Source organism: Dipodomys spectabilis, unplaced genomic scaffold, assembly GCF_019054845.1.
Source record: "Dipodomys spectabilis isolate Male_0828 unplaced genomic scaffold, ASM1905484v1 ptg000439l, whole genome shotgun sequence".
Lineage (NCBI taxonomy): Eukaryota > Metazoa > Chordata > Mammalia > Rodentia > Heteromyidae > Dipodomys > Dipodomys spectabilis.
Genome location: NW_024871116.1, coordinates 417,250 through 435,220, shown reverse-complemented (window position 1 = coordinate 435,220; position 17,971 = coordinate 417,250). Strand labels below are relative to the sequence as shown.

Below are 17,971 nucleotides of genomic sequence, written 5' to 3'. Positions count from 1 at the left end.
GGGGGCCCAGGCCACAGCTCGGAGCAGCCCCGGCTCACAGCCCCGCGGTCCTGGCCTGGGAGATGTGATTTTTGGTTTTTTTGGTAGCTCAGGTGTGACATGAGAGGTGGAGGCTCAGAAAGAGAGGCTCTGCTCACAGCACTGGCTGGGAAACGAGACGAGAGTCCAGTCCCTCCTGCGGTCTCCCTTAGTGCCGTGTCCACAGCTGAGCCTCACTCCCGGACCCTGGCAGGATGCTGTTTGTTGCGCAGTTTGGAAGGAGATGAAATTGTCCTCTGCTCAGTGGGACCCTTTCTTACTTGCGTCCCCAAGGACCAGAGGCCCTACCCTCTTTCAGCAGGACCTTCCCTCCTTCCCTCCCTCCCTCAGTCCTCTCCTTCCCCCCTCACTCCCCCTCTCCCGCCCCCTTTCCCTCCCTCCTCCTTTCTGCATTGGCATTGGCATTAGCGTCAGCACCTCTTTTGGAAACAATGCTTTGGTCTTGTAGCAGAAAGTGTGCTGGTCTGGACACTAGGCTTGCCTCTGTTCCATTCTGCTGTGTGTTTTTGATGAGGGAGCTGCCTCTCTCTGAGCCCCAAGCGTTTTCCTTCAGCCATCTCTGAGAGTGTTTCCTGCGTGGAGATTTGTGTGGTTCAGGACACCGGGCGACCCTGCCAGTTGCGTGCAGACCGGACCTCGGGGTTTGTGCACAAATGTGGGCGTCAGACCATGGGACTCGGTTGTCCTTTGGGGTGGTGTGTGCAGGGAATGGTCTGCGGTGCTGAAGAGAAGGTGCGAGAAGGAGAGAAATACTTCCGCCCTGCGAGGCCGCGGAGAGACGGGAGGCTGGGAAACCATCCGCGTGTTTGTTGTTTTTCACTCAGAAGGAAGTTTGCAGACAACCCTCTTTTCACCCCTAAATCCTGGGTCAAGAAGCTCCTGCCTCCCAGGAGCCCCCCGTGATTTTCATCTTCACCCCATGTTGCCCTCCTCCTCCTCATGCTGATGTCCCCCCCCAGATGCCCCTTGGGGGGGTCAGGGACCATTTGATTGTCTCCCTGCGGGTCCCATGCCTGTGGGCTGGTGGAGCTGTACATCATGGGACCATGCTGGTGGCATCCTGAGTGCGGGTGCACCTTTGTCCCCATGTGGACACACAAGGCCCAATGCGAGCCGTCCTGTGTCATGTGGGGTGCTGGAGGAGGCAGCCTCCGCCCCGGGCCCCTCGTCAATGCCTCCTCCCCCTGCCGCCCGCCAGCTGGAGCAGAGCAAGGCAAAGTGCGAGGATGCCCTGAAGACACAGAAGGCGCTGACGGTGGACCTGGAGGCCATGCACAGTGAGCTGGAGAGCATGGCACGCAGCAAGAGCCTGGTATGGGGCCTGGGAACCTGGCTCAGTGGTAGAGTGCTTGCCTCGCGTGCATGAAGCCCTGGGTTCGATTCCTCAGCACCACACACACACAGTCAAGGCCAGAAGTGGTGCTTTAGCTCAAGAGGTAGAGCGCTAGCTTTGAGCAAAAGAAGCTCAAGGACAGTGCTCAGGCCCTGAGTTCAAGCCCCAAGACTGGTTTAAAAAAAACAAACAAACAAACAAACCTGGTACGTCCCTCCTCCACCTGGAGCCAGAAGCCAGGGGTGGCTTGCCTTTCCCTGCCCAGGTGCAAAGGATCCTGTGCATGTCCATGCTGTGTGCAAACCCCTGATGTTTATGTAGAGACGGAGACGGATCGCCCAACGCTTGCCCCAAGATTCCCGTGGTCCTTTCATGTTGAATTATGAGGAGCTGACCCACAAATGTCCATGCATGCACACGAGCACACACAGACCAGTGTGCGTGCCGCACACTCACACATGCACGTGCACGCTCAGACCCCTCCCCTGCCCTCGCAGGTGGACGAGCAGCTGTTCCGGCTGCAGTTTGAGAAGGCTGACCTCCTGAAGCGCATCGATGAGGACCAGGATGACCTCAACGACCTCATGCAGAAGCACAAGGACCTCATAGCCCAGGTGCCCGTGAGCTGCTGCAGCACCGCAAGACACGAGAGAGACGGGGAGGGCCCCTAGGAAGGGGAACACTGCCGACGGAGAGTGCATCTCTGAAGCACCTCTCCACTAAGAAACACAGTGATTTATTCACACATCAGCTATCCATTCAGCCACCCGCCCACCCATCCACCCATCTAACATCCACCCATCTAACAGCCATCCAACCACCCATCTAACATCCATCCATCCACCCATCTAACATCCATCCATCCACCCATCCACCCATCTAACACCATCCACCCACCCACTCATCCACCCATCTAACATCCATCCATCCACCCATCCACCCATCTAACACCCATCCACCCACCCACTCATCCACCCATCTAACATCCACCCATCCACCCATCCACCCATCTAACATCCATCCATCCATCTACCCACTCATCCATCCATCCACTCATCCATCCATCTAACATCCATCCAACCACCCATCTAACATCCATCCATCCACCCATCTAACATCCATCCATCCACCCATCCATCCATCTAACATCCATCCAACCACCCATCCACCCATCTAACATCCACCCATCTAACAGCCATCCAACCACCCATCTAACATCTATCCATCCACCCATCTAACATCCATCCATCCACCCATCTAACATCCATCCATCCACCCATCTAACATCCATCCATCCACCCATCCACCCATCTAACATCCACCCATCCACCCATCTAACAGCCATCCATCCATCTACCCATTCATCCATCCATCCACCCATCTAACATCCATCCAACCACCCATCTAACAGCCATCCATCCATCTACCCATTCATCCATCCATCCACCCATCCACCCATCTAACATCCATCCAACCACCCATCTAACATCCATCCATCCATCTACCCATTCATCCATCCATCCACCCATCCACCCATCTAACATCCATCCAACCACCCATCTAACATCCATCCATCCATCTACCCATTCATCCATCCATCCACCCATCCACCCATCTAACATCCATCCATCCACCCATCCACCCATCTAACATCCATCCATCCACCCATCCACCCATCTAACATCCATCCAACCACCCATCTAACATCTATCCACCTACCCATCCACCCATCTAACATCCATCCATCCACCTATTTGTCCACCCATCCATCTATTTACGCATTCATCCATCCATCCACCCATCCATCCATATACCTATCCATCTACCCATCCATCCATCCATTCACCTATCTATCCACCCATCCATCCACTCACCCATCACCCAGCCACCCATTTAACAACCTGTCCATTCATCCACCTACCCACCCATCCATCCATCCTTCTACCCATCCCACTGGCCAGAGGCTGAGGGATGCCAGGAGGGCATGCCAAGAGACCAGTTTTGGGAACCGCTGTTGTCACAGAACCTCTGAGAGGAAGGGAGATGGAGGGAGGAGGAACGTGGAGTGTCCTCATGGGGACCTTCCTCTTATCTCTGTCTCTGCAGTCTGCTGCTGACATCGGGCAGATCCAGGAGCTGCACCTGCAGCTGGAGGAAGCCAGGAAGGAGAAGCAGAAGCTCCAGGAGCAAGTAGGTGCTCCGGGTCACATGGGGTGGGCAGGAGGGCCAGGCTCCCTTGAGCCCCACACCTCTGCTCCTGCAACTGCAGATCGTGTGACCAGTGTATGAGGGAACAGTTGAGGACAGTCTCAGTAGACAGACTGACAGACATTCAGTCAATCTTGCCCGTGCAAGGCCCCATCCAGGGCTACCCTGCCAGCCTTTCTGCCCAGGCTGACCTTTCTCCCTCTACAGATCTGCTGTAAGGGATAGAATGGAGATCTCAGCCCTGTGTGATCTTCCTTTGAAGTCACACTTGCCCCCAGACTCCTCTCGCCTCTCACCTCAACCTATGGGCAACAACAGCCATGAGAGGAGTTATCTGAGCCCTTTCTAGAACCATGGTGTGTGGCTATCAGAGTGACCCAGGGCTCACATGCATTTCCACGGGCACTGAATGGCCTGAGACAGGACAGAGAACGTTTCTCTGGCCACTGGCTGGTGCTGGTATAGAGAGCAGGAGCTAGTTTCTGTCTACACGATGTCACCACGGGGTAGGCCTGAGGGGACGCTGACCTGAAGTCCTGCCTCAGATTCCAACCACACAGAATCATCTTCCTGCACCCGTCACTGGGGGCAGTGATGGCCCTGGGCCTGGAGCCCACATGGGCGCCTGTCCTGAGGCCTGGGGCTGACCGGTGGTCAGCGGAGTCCCTGCTGTGTCCCCAGCTGCAGGTGGCCCAGACGCGCATCGAGTACCTGGAGCAGTCCACTGTGGACCGTGCCATCGTCAGCAGGCAGGAGGCGGTCGTCTGTGACCTGGAGAGCAAGACGGAGTTCCAGAAAGTGCAGATCAAGAGATTCGAGGTACTCGGGGGCCATGCGAGCCCTACTCAGGGAGAGGGGTCGGGGGAGCGCGGGCCAGCTCCGTCCCCGCGCCCGGGATGGCTGTGACTCCTCCCTCCGCCTTCTTCAGTCCTCCCTCACCTTTTCCTGTCTTCTTCTTCGTATTGTATCTTTCCTTAAGTGACTTCTCCACTCGTTCATCCATCTCTGTTTCTCTTCACCTATCATTATCAGCCCATCCATCATCCATTATTCTATCCATCATCTGTGTATCCATTCCTCTGCCTGTCTATTCATTCATCCATCATCCACCTACTCGTTATCCATTCATCTCTCTCTCCATCCAGCCTCCATCCATCTTTTCATCTGTTCATCATCTGTCCACTCATTATCTGTTCATTTATCCATCCATCCATACATACATATATGCACACATACAAAAATACATATACCCATTATCTATTCATTTGTCCATCCATCCACCCATTATCTATTCATCTGTCCATCCATCAGTCCATCCACACATTCATCTGTCCATCCATCCATCTTCCATCTATCTACCGTCCATCCATTTGTTCTTTACTCCATTCTTCTCTTTTATTCAGACCTGGAATCATCTCACTTAATCTGCTCATCTACCCACCTACTCATCCACTTAAGCATCCAACACTCATTTCTAAGTAAATCTATTTTGCACCTAATTTGAGAACAGCCCTGTGTTTGATGCACAGAAGTCAGATGGGGAGGAAATGTGCATAAATACCCTTCATAAGGCAAGTCTGAAAGTAAAAGATCCTTGTTGTGCTGGGGAAGTGGGGGGTGGGGGGAGGAGAGGGAGGGTCCAGGAGGAATACAATCATGCTGAGCATTGAAGGGCAAGGGAAGACCTTGATGTGCCGGGCTGGGGCTCAATCACCTTGAGCTGGAAGCTCGGGTGTGCATTTCCCTCCTCATCTCTGCGGGCATTCCCGGAGGTCATTGTCATTGTTGAGATCCTTGGCTATTAACCAGTCCTGCTCGGTGTTTAATACACACTTTGGGGTGACCTCTGCTGACCAAGGAGAACAGGACCCCAGAGAGTGTTAGGAAAATGGAGGAGAAAGGAAAAGGCTGGACTCGGTCCCAACAGCTGTGGCCTGTTTATTGAGGCACAGCAGCCTTCCTGCGGGAATGGAGGTTGTGGTGGAGGTGGGGTTGGAGTTGGGCTTCTGTGGGGATCTGAGCAAGGAGACGGGGTTATCAGAAAGGCTATTAGGGCTGGGGAGGTGGGGGCTTCCGGTGAGACCCACACGGAATGTTGATGGCCAGGCTTGCCCTGGGCAGATCTTAGAATCCCTCAGGCCATCCCGCAAGGCACAGCCGTCTCCGCCAGGTCATGCTGGACCTTGGCTCTGCCATATATTTGAAGCGATTCTGCGTGACACACTGCATTATACCGTTTAGGGCTTGATTTTATCATGGAGTCGGGCTTTCTTGATTCTCTTTGCTAGGCAGGAGCTGAGAAGAGTGAAAACTTTGATGGCTAGCTGAAACTTCAGAGGGGGAAACGGTTTGTCTCTGAGTCGGCTCCTTTTCTCTGCCCCAGTACCACCACGTGAATCTCGTAGAAACCCAGGTCCTTAAGGCAGAGATGGGGTACCCTGAGGACCCCGTTTGGGACCCACCCTTCTCTACCTCCTCCTCTGGGATTATTAAACCACGAGGAGCAGAGCTGTTTAGGCTCCTGTGGAGTATCTGATCTCCGTTCCTTTCTGCCCCATTCTGTGGCTTCCAAGAGGGGCTCCGAGTACTCAGCAAAGGGCTTGAAATATTCATGGGACTCCCTCCTTCCCCACTGCCTGCCTTCCTCCTTCCCGCCCGCCTCCCTCCTCCCCTCTGTCTTAGATCAGCGTGCCGGCATTTGCTTGCCAGCATCAATTCGTTCCAGGCTTTTTGGCTAACGGATTCTGCAGGAGAGCCTTGCCTCTGCTATCTAGAGTGTCTACGACACTGTATCTCGAGTGCCTTGCTCTCGGTGTCCCTCTGCTCTGTTCATCCCCAGGAAAGGACAAAGAGCATGAAGTATTAGGACCAGGGCTCTAGAGAAGACCTGGCGGTAGCTCTTGTTTTATAAATCCGGAATCAAATCTCATGTTGGAGAAAGGTTTCTGAGGGGGCATTGCTCTCGCTCCAGGGTGTGGCTCTGCCTCCCGGACCTCAGGATGGATGGCGGCTTTGTGCATGCCAACCACACCCAGCTCTCCGCTGCCACGCCTCGGCTTCTGACACTGAACCACACCCTCTGCATAACCTGACACGCTCCATCGGGGCAGTGACACGGGAACAGTACCACCTGTGCTGCTCAGAGAGGCCCAGTGGCCTGCCCCAGGTCACACAGCCAGGGAGAGGAGGGAGAGGTAGCATTTGAACCCCGCACATCTCAAAAAGTCAGAGTTCTTAGTAGGTCCCGTCTATTTCTGCATTTTCAAGGCCATTTTGGAGGCAAAAACAGGAAACAAAAACCATCAGGCTTCTTAGCGGGTCTGCTTTGTGATCACACAGCAGGCTGCAAAGGGAGCCTGTCCTCCGAGCCCCTGCTGGGCCTGCAGCCATTCTCTTGCACCTCTCAGGTCCTGGTGATCCGGCTTAGGGACAGCCTGATCAAGATGGGCGAGGAGCTGTCGCAGGCCACCATGGCGGAGACCCAGCAGCGGGAGAACAGCCAGTATTATCAGCGGCGGCTGGAAGAGATGAAGGCGGAGATGGAGGAGCTGGTGCAGCGGGAGGCAGCGGCCAGCCGGCGGTGCATGGAGCTGGTGAGGCCTTGTGCGGTCAATGGTATGGTCCAGGAGCTAGGGGAGGCCTTCCCAAGGGGAGACTCCAGGGCTTGCTTCCTGGGCTTTTAGGATTGGGTACCAAAAAGGGAGAAAGTCAGAAGGAATGGGCTGAGAAATGGCACTGCCATTGGCTGTACATCGGGGGGGTGGGTCCAAAGTGGACCAATGGCATTCGCTGCTGCTGGGATGGACAGCTCAGAGGCCACACTTCTTTCCTGCCCCTTCCTTACATTCCACTCAATGGTGTGGGGGCGCAGCCTCAAACAGGGGATGGCTGTGTATGAAATGTGCGTCTTTAAATGTCCATGTGTTAAAGGTCTATGGTGTGACCGGGTCTTTGCAAGCTAGCAGATAACTGCACAGCAGCCCTGCAGAGTTACAATTGATGCTACCATTTTACAGAGGAGAAAGCTGAAGCTTCAAAGAGATGAGATCATTCATTACAACTAATCAAATGTGAGCCGGGTGCTGGTGGCTCAAGCCTGTAATCCCAGCTACTCAGGAAGCTGAGATCCACAGGATCAAGGTTTTGAAGCCAGCCTAAGCAGAGAAACTCAGCAAGACCCTCTCTCTAATGAACTAGCCAAAGGCAGACCTAGAGGCATGGCTCAAGTGGTTTAGCACCAGCCAAGGAAGCTTGAGGCTCTGAGATCAAAACCCCAATCAGGCAAAACAACCAGCACCACAAATCATTCCTTGTGGAGCTGTTTCTAGGTTAGGGGCAATGACTGCAGACTTGAAAGATAAGAACAATGACAAAAAACTACCGAGTGCATTTGCCATGCTCCGGGTTCCGGGTGAATCCCATTGTGCAGGTGGGGAAACTGAGGGACTGGAAGGTCAACTTGCCACACTGAGATTCAGAGCGGTACCTTCACGGATCTGCCCAGCCTCTAGTCTGTGTTTTAGCCACTAAGTCCCTGGCATGGTCCAGAGAACACTGTATTTTTAAATTTGCTATGTGGAAGGCGAGGGAGGTACTAGGGTTTGAACTCAGGACCTCATGCTTACTAGGCACTTAGCCTCTGAACCACATTTCCTTGGTTATCATTGAGATCTAGTCTCACTTCCGACCTGGCCATGCACCTGTGTACGATCCACCTATGTTAAGCATCCTGTTGTACCTAAGATCGCAGATGCTTGCAACCAGCCCCGGCTTTCCATGGAGGTGGAGTCTTGACTTTTCTGCCCCCGCTGCCCCTGAACTGCGATCCTCCCAATCTCAGCCTGCTAAATAGCTAGGATCACAGGTGTGAGCCCCTGCCAACCATCCAGAGGGTGGTTTCTCATTCAGTGTGTTTTTCTGTGAGGATCTCAGAGCATCGGAGAGCCTCTGCTTTGCTCTTTTCCCAGTGGGGACAAATATCCTGAAGACACCAGATTTCTGATCTGTAAACCTGGCAATCACTTTTGCCCATCACCACAGCTCCACTGAGACACTAGGGCTGGCTTATAGGGGTGTAAGGTACATTCTCCTCTTCTCTGCTGGAGCATCTGGTCTCCCACTGCCAGCCACCCTGCCCCGGTCAGCTTTGCCCTTGACAAGCAACTCCAGGCTCATTCTCCCCTGTGTGGGGGGGAGGGGGGCAGGGGAGGCAGGCAAGCCACCTCACAGAGCCTCAGGGGCCAAGGTTCAATTTCCCACACTGAGTCACCCATCACCCGCTGGCTTGGGAAGAGAGAAGGCGGTCTTCCTCCAATCTACTTCCCCATTAGCAGACCTGCTGCACCCCTCCCTCCCCCCCCCCCACTGCCTCTGGCTGGGAGGAGACATGTACCCAGCCCTTCTCCTCTGGTATCTTCCTTAGCTGGCTGGGCATGAAGGCATGCTGTGACCACATCAAACACTGGGTTTCCTTCTGTGACCCACAGTCTTATCCTGTCTTTCCTCTTTTCCTCTCTTGGTCCTCTCCTTCCCTTCCCCCCCCCCCATCTTCTCTCCCTGTGGCTATGTTCGAGATCTTTAAAGACCCTAAAATACTGACTATTATCCAGCCCTATCTGCAAGATTCTGCCTCTTGCATTCTAAGTGTGGTGGATGAGGATTATTGCCGGGTCACAAGTCACGGGGAATTCTTGGTTTCTCAGCACGTCTAAAATGTTCATGTTTATTGGGCTGTGCTACCGTATCTAAGAATCAGCATGCACGCCTCTATTTAGAAACACCTTATTGCTGAAAATTGCTAGTGACTCTTTGAGCAATCGAAGGAGTGGATGAATATTTGCTAAGCACAAAGTCACCACAAACCCTCCCTGTGTAAGTCGCACAAAACCTTCGAAGAACAATAAATTTCAAGTGTGACGGGGTTAGAGGTAGTGATCTGTGCCTGGAATCCTACCACCTCAGTAAGTGGAGAGAAGAGGATAATGGTCCAAGGTCAGCCCAGGCAAAAAAAAAAAAGTTAATGCGACTTTATCTTAAAAAACTAACTGGGTATGGTGAGCCATGCCTATAATCCCAGACACTTTGGGGGGGCGGGGGTCGAGGTAGCAACAGTCATGGTCTAAGGCTGGCGCAGGCCAGAGTACGAGATCGGGAAACCAAATGAAATGCAAACAAGAGGTCTTGAGGCGTGGGTCATAAAAAAAAAATAGAATGTAATGAGATTGTCCCACGGTTCAGGCCCTGCCTGTCAGTGAAAACAGAAACAGCATGAACTCTAAAACACAGAACCTGTTGCATGATGCCGAAAGTGAGACTTATTTTCCCCCACCTGGGTGTTGAGTGCAAGCACGTCAGTAAGATTGAGCGAGCCAGGCGCCGGTGGCTCACGCCTATCATCCTAGCTACTCAGGAGGATGAGATCTGAGATCACGGTTCATAGCCAGCCCAGACAGGAAAGTCCCTGTGAGACTCCTATCTTCAATTTACCACCAGAAAACTAGAAGTGTCGCTGTGGCTCAAGTGGTAGAGCACTCACTTTGAGCTGAAGAGCTCAGGGACAGCGCCCAGGCCCAGAGTTCAAGCCCCACAACTGACAACAACAACAAAAAATGGAGTATATTTCTCCTTCCTCTGATTGCAACACCTGAGCGAATCTGAGCCTTTTCCCCTGTTTCTCTGTGGGAGTTCTGTTGCTGAGAGTCTGTCGTTGGTTCCTAGAAGACATGTCCTCTGCAGTTACGGAGGCTAGGAGTCGGAAATCAGTGTGCTCTGGGGTGGCACTCACTTCAAAGACACTGGAGAGAGGCCTTTGTGTGTCATCTGCCTCCTGCCAGTCTAGCCCCCTCCTAGCTGCTGGCAGCCTTCCTCATGGGAGGAAGTAAGGTTACTTGGGGAATGCATCCTTGGAGGGGGCCGGCCCTTGGAGGGAGCCATGAGCTCCGCCCCTTCCTGTCTGTCTCTCCTGGCTTCCTGGCTGCCATGAGCAGCAGCTTTGCTCCCCCCGCCCATTCCCTGCCTTGATGGTCTGGGCCACCCCAGGCCCTGAGAACAGGGCCCGGGAACCTCAGAAACCACGGGCCGGGGTCCACCTTTCTTCTTTACATTGCTTATATCAGCCACTTTGTCACAGCAGCGCAATGCTGACCAGCACGGTAACAGCAACGCTATTTGTGGGTCTTGATCATCATGTGTGTGCTAGGGGTTCTGCCGTGGGAGCCCAGGTGTGTCCCCAGGCACAGTTCAGATCTATGCTTTGCAATTTGTGGGTCAGTGTCTCTGAGAATGTCACTTGGCACCGGATCTCTTTCCTGGGTCAAGTGTCACTACCACGCATTCACTTCCTGGACAAAGTGCTAACCTTGTTCATCTCCCATCTTTTATTTTTGGCAGTCGTGGGGCTTGAACTCAGAGCCTAGGTGCTGTTCCTGAGTTCTTGCACTCAAGGCTAGTGCTCTCCCACTTCAAGCTTCAGCTCCACTTCTGGTTCCCTGGTGGTTCATTAGAGATTAAGAGCCTTGCAGATTTCCTTGCCAGGCTGACTTTGGACCACAATCCTCAGATCTCCTGAGTAGCTGGGGTGACAGGTGTGAGCCACCAGTGTTTAAATGTAAATCTCCCTGAAAAGAGATGGGATGGATTTCCTAACCCCACAGTCTGAGGATTTGCGCGGTTCTTTATCCTCTTAGCACACACCAGGTCTGCTCCCGCCGCCCTGTGCTGTCCCTCTTTGAATACTGGACATCAGCAGCGGCAGGCAGCTAGTGCAAAGGGGCAGTGGCTGCCCAGACTCGCAGGGTCAGAGCCGGGCTGAGTATCGCTTTGTGGGCAGCACTGAAACTGTCCCCACGACCATCCCGCTGCCCTTGCAACCCAACCCTGCTGAGCATTTGGCTTCGCTCTGGGAGATTTCGGAAGCAGACCCAGTCCCCTGGGCTCTGGTGAAGGCTCACGAAGGACGTGGATGGATCTCCCACCCGCCTTCCTTTCTGCCTGTCCCTAGCCGGTGCCATCCGTCATGGCGAGTGTTGGTTTAAAGGCTGCGAGTCGTTGCCTGGGGATGATGGATCCCAGCCGCCAGCCCCCCGGAACAAGGAGATCAGCATCAATTACCGCCATGGAACTTCTCTTCCCGGGTGAAAGAAAAATGAGGTTTTGCCATTAATTTTAGTAAATGTACTACTATTCCTGGTGACTCCAGGAATCATTATGGGGCAGGGCTGGCGGGGGGGAATGTCTTGACTGGCTCTAAATCATCGAGTCCCTCTGTCGCTGGCATGGCTGGGATAGGCCGGTGAATTTATAGCCTTTTGTTTTTCAATAGTCTTGGAGCCCTGGGGTGGGGGGTGGAGACCTTGCAGCCAGGCCCAGGGGTGGGGGGACCTGTGTGCAAGGTGCCGGGAGGAGGCTTGGTGAAGCTGAGAGCCAGATGGGGTGCGGATGGGGGACAGTCTCTCTAAAGTCACCATCCCACCATCCACGGGGTCAGCATTGGTGGCTGGGTCTGGACTCCTCAGAGTCCATTCTTGAGCTCGCAGTGCATCTTAAGCACATGGTGTTTGCCCATTCGGGTCCATTAAAAAAGAAGAAGAATCAAAGAATTATTTCTTCCGGTTCTGAGATTCAAGGCTCCTCCACCTTAATATTATCACTGTTGTAATATCAGATCCTTCTTGGTGGTTTGGGGCTGTGCTGTGCGTTGTAAGATTCTTGGCAGAATCTCTGGTCTCTGCCTGCTAGATACATGTAGCAGTTCTGCCCCAGCCAGTGCAACCAAGCTCCAGTCACATCCCACGTCCCAAAGGGTATGTGTGTGTGTGTGTGCACGCACGCATGCGTGCAAAAGCACACATGTGTGGTTATTCCTTGTTAAGAACAGCTGGTCCATCAGGTGCTGGTGGCTCCTGCCTGTACTCCTAACTACTCAAGGAGGCTGAGAGCTGGAGGATTGTAATTTAAGGCCAGCTGTGACCCAGAAAAATCCAAGAGACTCCATCTCCAAGTAACCAGCACAAAGCTAGGCTAGAGGTGTGGCCCAAATGGTAGAGCACCAGCTGTGAGCAAGCAACCCTCTCAGGCAGTCTTTGGTAAGCCCCCGTTTTACAGTGAAAGAAACTGGGGTTTAGGAAGCCAGGTGATGTACCTTAGGACACCTGACCACTGGAGTCGGGGTACACGGGGAAGGGAGACAGTCACGAATGGGAGGAGGGAACGCGGCGCTCTGTACACACGGGCAGGAAGAGGACAGTAGTGTCTCAGCGAAGGCTGATCCTAACCTCCCCGAGACCCAGCGGCGACTTCACAGTGGGGCGTGATCGTGGGCACAGGGGAGGGGCGGCTGCAGACTGTGTACTTTTAATAATGTTTAAATAAAACATGGGCGCGCGGGTATGATCTCTCGGCTGTGGCTGCCTTGTCAGCTGCCCGGGCAAGGTCATAAATAGTTAATAGACAACCACTTATGGCTCTACTTCTGTTAAATCCGGCATCAATTATATATAGGCTCCATGAATTATGGATCTGCTGCTACTTGGGGGCTCATTTTCCACCTTCAGAGCAGAGAAATGCAAGGCCAGGGAGGTGGAATGGAGGAGGGGAGGGGGCTGTTTGGGGGGAGAGAGGAAGGGGATTCTGGTCCCCTCCTCCATGTCCCTCGGCTTCCCTTTAAGGAGAGAGTCTTTCATTCCTAGGATGGAAGGACGGGTTTAGATATTGGGGGGGGGTGATGGTCAGGGGTGGTCCAGTCTTTCTGGGGATAGGAAGATTCTGGACCTGTGGCTCTGGTCAGTTCCTCTGGTGTATATCCTCCGGGCAGGGTGGATTTAAGCCGATGCACCATGTCTGGTGAGCACAGGGCTGGCCTTGAGCTTCACGTCTATCTTGCGCATCAGATAGTGGCTCTGAAGGCAAAGGTGTGCACACCTTTCCTAATGTGATTTGTGACCCCAGCTTGCAGAATTCCTGGGCCGTCAGCAAGGAGTCTCTTGTAGCCCATCTTTGGCTTGGTGTCATGGTGGGACAGGGTCGTGGGGCCCTGCCTACAAAGCCATGGATGGTATGGAAGGAAAGGGTGTTAGCCGAAAGGCTCTTAAGCTAAATCTCAGGGCTTGCTGTCTGCCACATTGCTGGTGCAGAAAAAGAAAGGAAAGCCAGGCACCAGTGGCTCATGTCTGTGATCCTAGCTACTCAGGAGGCTGAGAGTCGGAATTCAAAACCAGCCCAGGAAGGAAAGCCTGTGAGACTCTTATCTTCAATTAACCAGAAAGAAAAAGTCAGAAGTGGAGCTGTGGCTCAAGTAGTAAAGAACTAGTCTTACGCATAAAAGCTGAAGGACAGTGCCCAGGCCCTGAGTTCAAGTTCCAGGATCAGTGCACACACACACACACACACACACACGCACACACACACACACACACACACACACAAAAGATAAAAACATGTCAATTGAGCCACATTTCTAGCTTGTAACCATATCTCAAGGCATGCTGGGATTTTTTGTTGTCCTTTTTCTTTTATATTCTAAATCATCTTTTATTAGTTATACAAAGAGTTTTCAATTTTACATGTCTACGAATACAACGCATCATCACTGTCTTGTGTGCTAGTGCTGGAGCTTGAACTCAGGGCCAGGGTGCAGTCCTTGAACTTTTTTGTTCAAGGCTGGTGCTCTACCACTTGAGTCACAGCACCACTTCTGGCATTTGTGGTGGTTAATTGGAGATAAGAGTCTCGCAGACTTTCCTGCCCTGGCTGGCTTTGAGCCGCGATCCTCAGATCTCGGCCTCCTGAGTAGCTAGGATGACAGGCGTGAGCCACCAGCGCCCGGCGATAGTTCCGTGTGTCTGGACCTGTGTCATTCTTTCCATTGTTCTCCGTCTCTCCCAGCCCCACCCGGCTCCATTTTCACACGTGTACCCTGAATATTATCACCGTCTTCCCAGACCGGCCCCCACACCGAGGGCCGCGGAAAGCCCAGCGACAGATTCCATGTCGTTTTCAATTTTGATTCCTGTTCCTCCTTCATTGGGTTCATTTCCCCCAACATTTAGGTCAGCACGTGACTTGTTCCCCCGGCTGCTTGCGTTCTTGCCGTCACCCAACCCAGAGATCGTTTGCAAAGGCTCTGGAGTGTTTGTTTTCCTTTTGCAAATAACTAGGAACTTGAACACATAAAGATGAGTCATTTCGGCTGGGAAGTGGAGTAGTTAACAAGCCATTCCATCTGGAGGGCGCTGGGGGCCTCGAGCTGGAGCTGGTGGAAACAGTGCGTTTTCTGGCCTCCTCGAGAGATGGGCGCCCTCTTAATTACTGTCCAGTTATTGAAGGGCCATCCCCGGGCCCTCAACACATGTATAAACTTCCCGTCTGTGTTCACAGCTGGTCCCAGCCCTCCGCGGGCTCCAGCCTGCTCGGGGACCCTGAGTGAATTCACATGGCTCTCCTCATCCAGCCACCACCATCCCCAGAGTCTTCCACATTAGCCACAAAGATTCCCAGACCAGAAAGAGACACTTGATTGGGGAAATGTATTGGAGGGGCCGCCGCCCCCCCCCCCCGCCCCCGCGCCCCGCCCACCGCACGCTTCCAGGCTGGCTGCCTTTATTTACCCTTCAGTCAGCAAAGGCACTGGCCTCAATTCAGGAGGTGTCAACGCTCACTAAAATGAGCTTTGCTGCAGCCTCCAAGAGGAGCACCCTGATAATAAAAATCTATTACAGCAAGCCCACCTCGGCATAATTACGTCGATGACTCCCAACCTGGGGCTTTGTTTCCACAGTGGAAATGGACCTGCCTGAAATTAATCAGAATGGAAAGTTGCTGATACCAATTACAAATAATGTGCTGTGTCTCGGGATGGCAGAGAGGAGCAAATAATGTTAATTAAGAAAGTGGAAAAATAAATATGTTAGAAACAATTAAAAAAAAAAAAGGAAGTGGGGTGAGCCGGGCACTGGTGGCTCACGCCTGTCATCCTAGCTACCCAGGAGGCTGAGATCTGAGGATCGCAGTTCAAAGCCAACCCAGGCAGGAAAGCCCGTGAGACTCTTATCTCTAATAAACCACTCAGAAAACTGGAAGTGGCGCTGTGGCTCAAGTGGTAGAGCACTTGCCTTGAGCTGAAAAGCTGAGGGACAGCACCCAGGCCCAGAGTTCAGGCCCCACAACCGGAAAAAAAGAGAGAGGGGTGGTTTCTCACACCTGCATTCCTAGCTATTCAGGAGGCTGAGATCTATGGATCATGGTTCAAAGCCAGCCTGGGCAGGAAAGTCTGCGAGACTCTTATCTCTAATTAACTAGCAAAAAGTCAGAGGTGGAGCTGTAGTTTGAGTGTAGAGTGCTAACCTTGGACACAAAAGTTCAAGGGACAGGGCCCAGGCCCTGAATCTGAGCCCTAGGATTGGCACCATACACACACACACACACACACACACACACACACGGATTAAAAAAGATAAATTCTCTCTGACTGCAAGTCAGAGAGGCCTGGGGAGGTGGTCTTGTGCAATCAACAACCAGAGCCCCCCGTGAGGCCCCAGGCTCAGTCCGGTACTGGACCCCACCCACAGAAAGAGTGGAGAGGACTCTGATTTCTTTAGAAAACAGTGGAGACTAATGAAATCTGGAAGGCTCCAAGGTTAGACTCCAAACTGTAATTCACTTTGAAGGGTAGTTTCCTTGAGTTTTGTGTGTGTGTGTGTGTGTGTGTGTGTGTGTGTGTGTGTAAGCATGCACGTGTATGCCGCACGCCAGTCCTGGAGCTTGAACTCAAAGCCTGTCTCTGAACTTTTTTTTCTTTTCACTCACGGCTGGCGCTCTACCGCTTGAGCCACCACTCCATGTCTGTCTTTTCTGGAAGTTGATTGGAAATAAGAGTCTCATAGACTTTTCTTCCCTGGCTGGCTTTGAACTGGGATCCTTAGCTCTCAGGCTCCTGCAGAGCTAGGATTACAGGTGTGAGAGTGGCACGTGGCTTCATTTTGTTGATTATTATTATCTTTCTTTTCATACCATCCTGGGAACCCTAGGCCTTGAACGTGTGAGGCAGGCTGAGGTGCAGCCCTGCCTTGTCCTCTCCTCTCCGTGTTTTATTTCCTGAGCTGAGCTTGAACAGTACGCAGGGGAAAAGGCACCTCAGAACTCAGCATCAGGGGAAACAGTGCCCACCTCACGAGCTGGCTTGGCGGGCACGCAACTGGCTTCATCTTCCTCCACCCGGTCCTTGGTACTGGTGCCCTTTGCAGACAGCCTTTCTCCTCTTACTGCAGCGAGAAGCTGGGGGTTGCGTCCTTGGCTGCTGCGGCTCTGCGGTCGTTAAGACGCCAGGCCTCTCCTCGGGTCTCTGTCCTGGCCCGGAGGCAATGCCACAGAACACGGTGGGATGACTCCTGGGGCGATGCGGCTGGCCTCCTGGCTTTTGTAAATAAAGTTTTATTGGCACACAGTTGCCATCCCTTACGTGTTGCCAGCGGACCTTTCTATGCTGCCCTGGGAAGGGATCTCAGGAACCATGGGATCCATTCCTTTCCATAAGGGGATCCATTAGCCACCTTTTATTAAAACAAGACTTTGCTGGCTTTCTCCCTAGTACATTGCTCAGTGCAAAGTTTTCAGATGCAAAAAGGGTGGCCAAAAAAAAAAAAAAAAAACGAACCACAAGCCGCATCTGTCCCTATGCCCAGCGGTGTACAGCCGCCCGGCGGGGCTGTGGAGCTCCTGTTGCAGGGTCCCTGCTCAGATTAAAGCCGGCCAGTGGTTCTGGAGAGCGAGCACCCTGCCAGAGAGAAGCTTCTGGACAGGAAATCCTCAAGGGAAATCCTCCAGGCCCCTCCTTGTTTGCTGAGAAAACCCAATTCACCCCCAGCAAACGAGAGGAAAGAAAGTAAAGATGGCTTCCCCTTCTTCCCCCGCCTCCCCTGCTCAGATGCCAGTGGCGGCTGGCTTCGCTGCACTGCTGAGCTGCAAGTGCTTTCTGTAAGTGGCCAGGGGGCAAATACTTTCTATCTGTGCATGGTGTGTGCATGTGTGCGTGCGTGCACATCCTGAGGCTTGAACTCGGGGCCTGGGCACTGTCCCTGAGCTCTTCTGCTCAAGGCTAGCGCTCTACCACTTTGAGCCACAGCGCCGCTTCCAGTTCTCTGGTGGCTCATTACAGATAAGTCTCACGGACTTTCATTCTCTGGGCTGGCTTTGATCAAACCACGATCCTCAGATCTCAGCCTCCTGAATAGCTAGGATGACAGGTGGGAGCCAAGGGTGCCTGGCCTTAAGATGTTTTAAATTAACATATATTGGTTGCACGAGAGGAGTATTCTACAGTGGTATTTCTGCTCTGGTTCTTTTTAAGATACGATCTCACCTATAGGGGCTAGCCTGGACTGCAATCTTCCTTTTTAC

The 17,971-nt window shown here is 52.9% G+C and overlaps 1 protein-coding gene across 1 annotated transcript in view; it reads left to right on the top strand.

The window, feature by feature from the left end:
• Window positions 1–17,971, top strand: part of Myo18b (myosin XVIIIB) — a 121,937-nt gene that overhangs the window by 76,497 nt on the left and 27,469 nt on the right. The window contains exons 34-38 of the mRNA XM_042668491.1: window positions 1,238–1,351; window positions 1,870–1,986; window positions 3,479–3,562; window positions 4,262–4,399; window positions 6,988–7,173. Of these exons, the coding sequence (XP_042524425.1) occupies window positions 1,238–1,351; window positions 1,870–1,986; window positions 3,479–3,562; window positions 4,262–4,399; window positions 6,988–7,173 (639 nt within the window). The remainder of the gene's footprint in view (window positions 1–1,237; window positions 1,352–1,869; window positions 1,987–3,478; window positions 3,563–4,261; window positions 4,400–6,987; window positions 7,174–17,971) is intronic.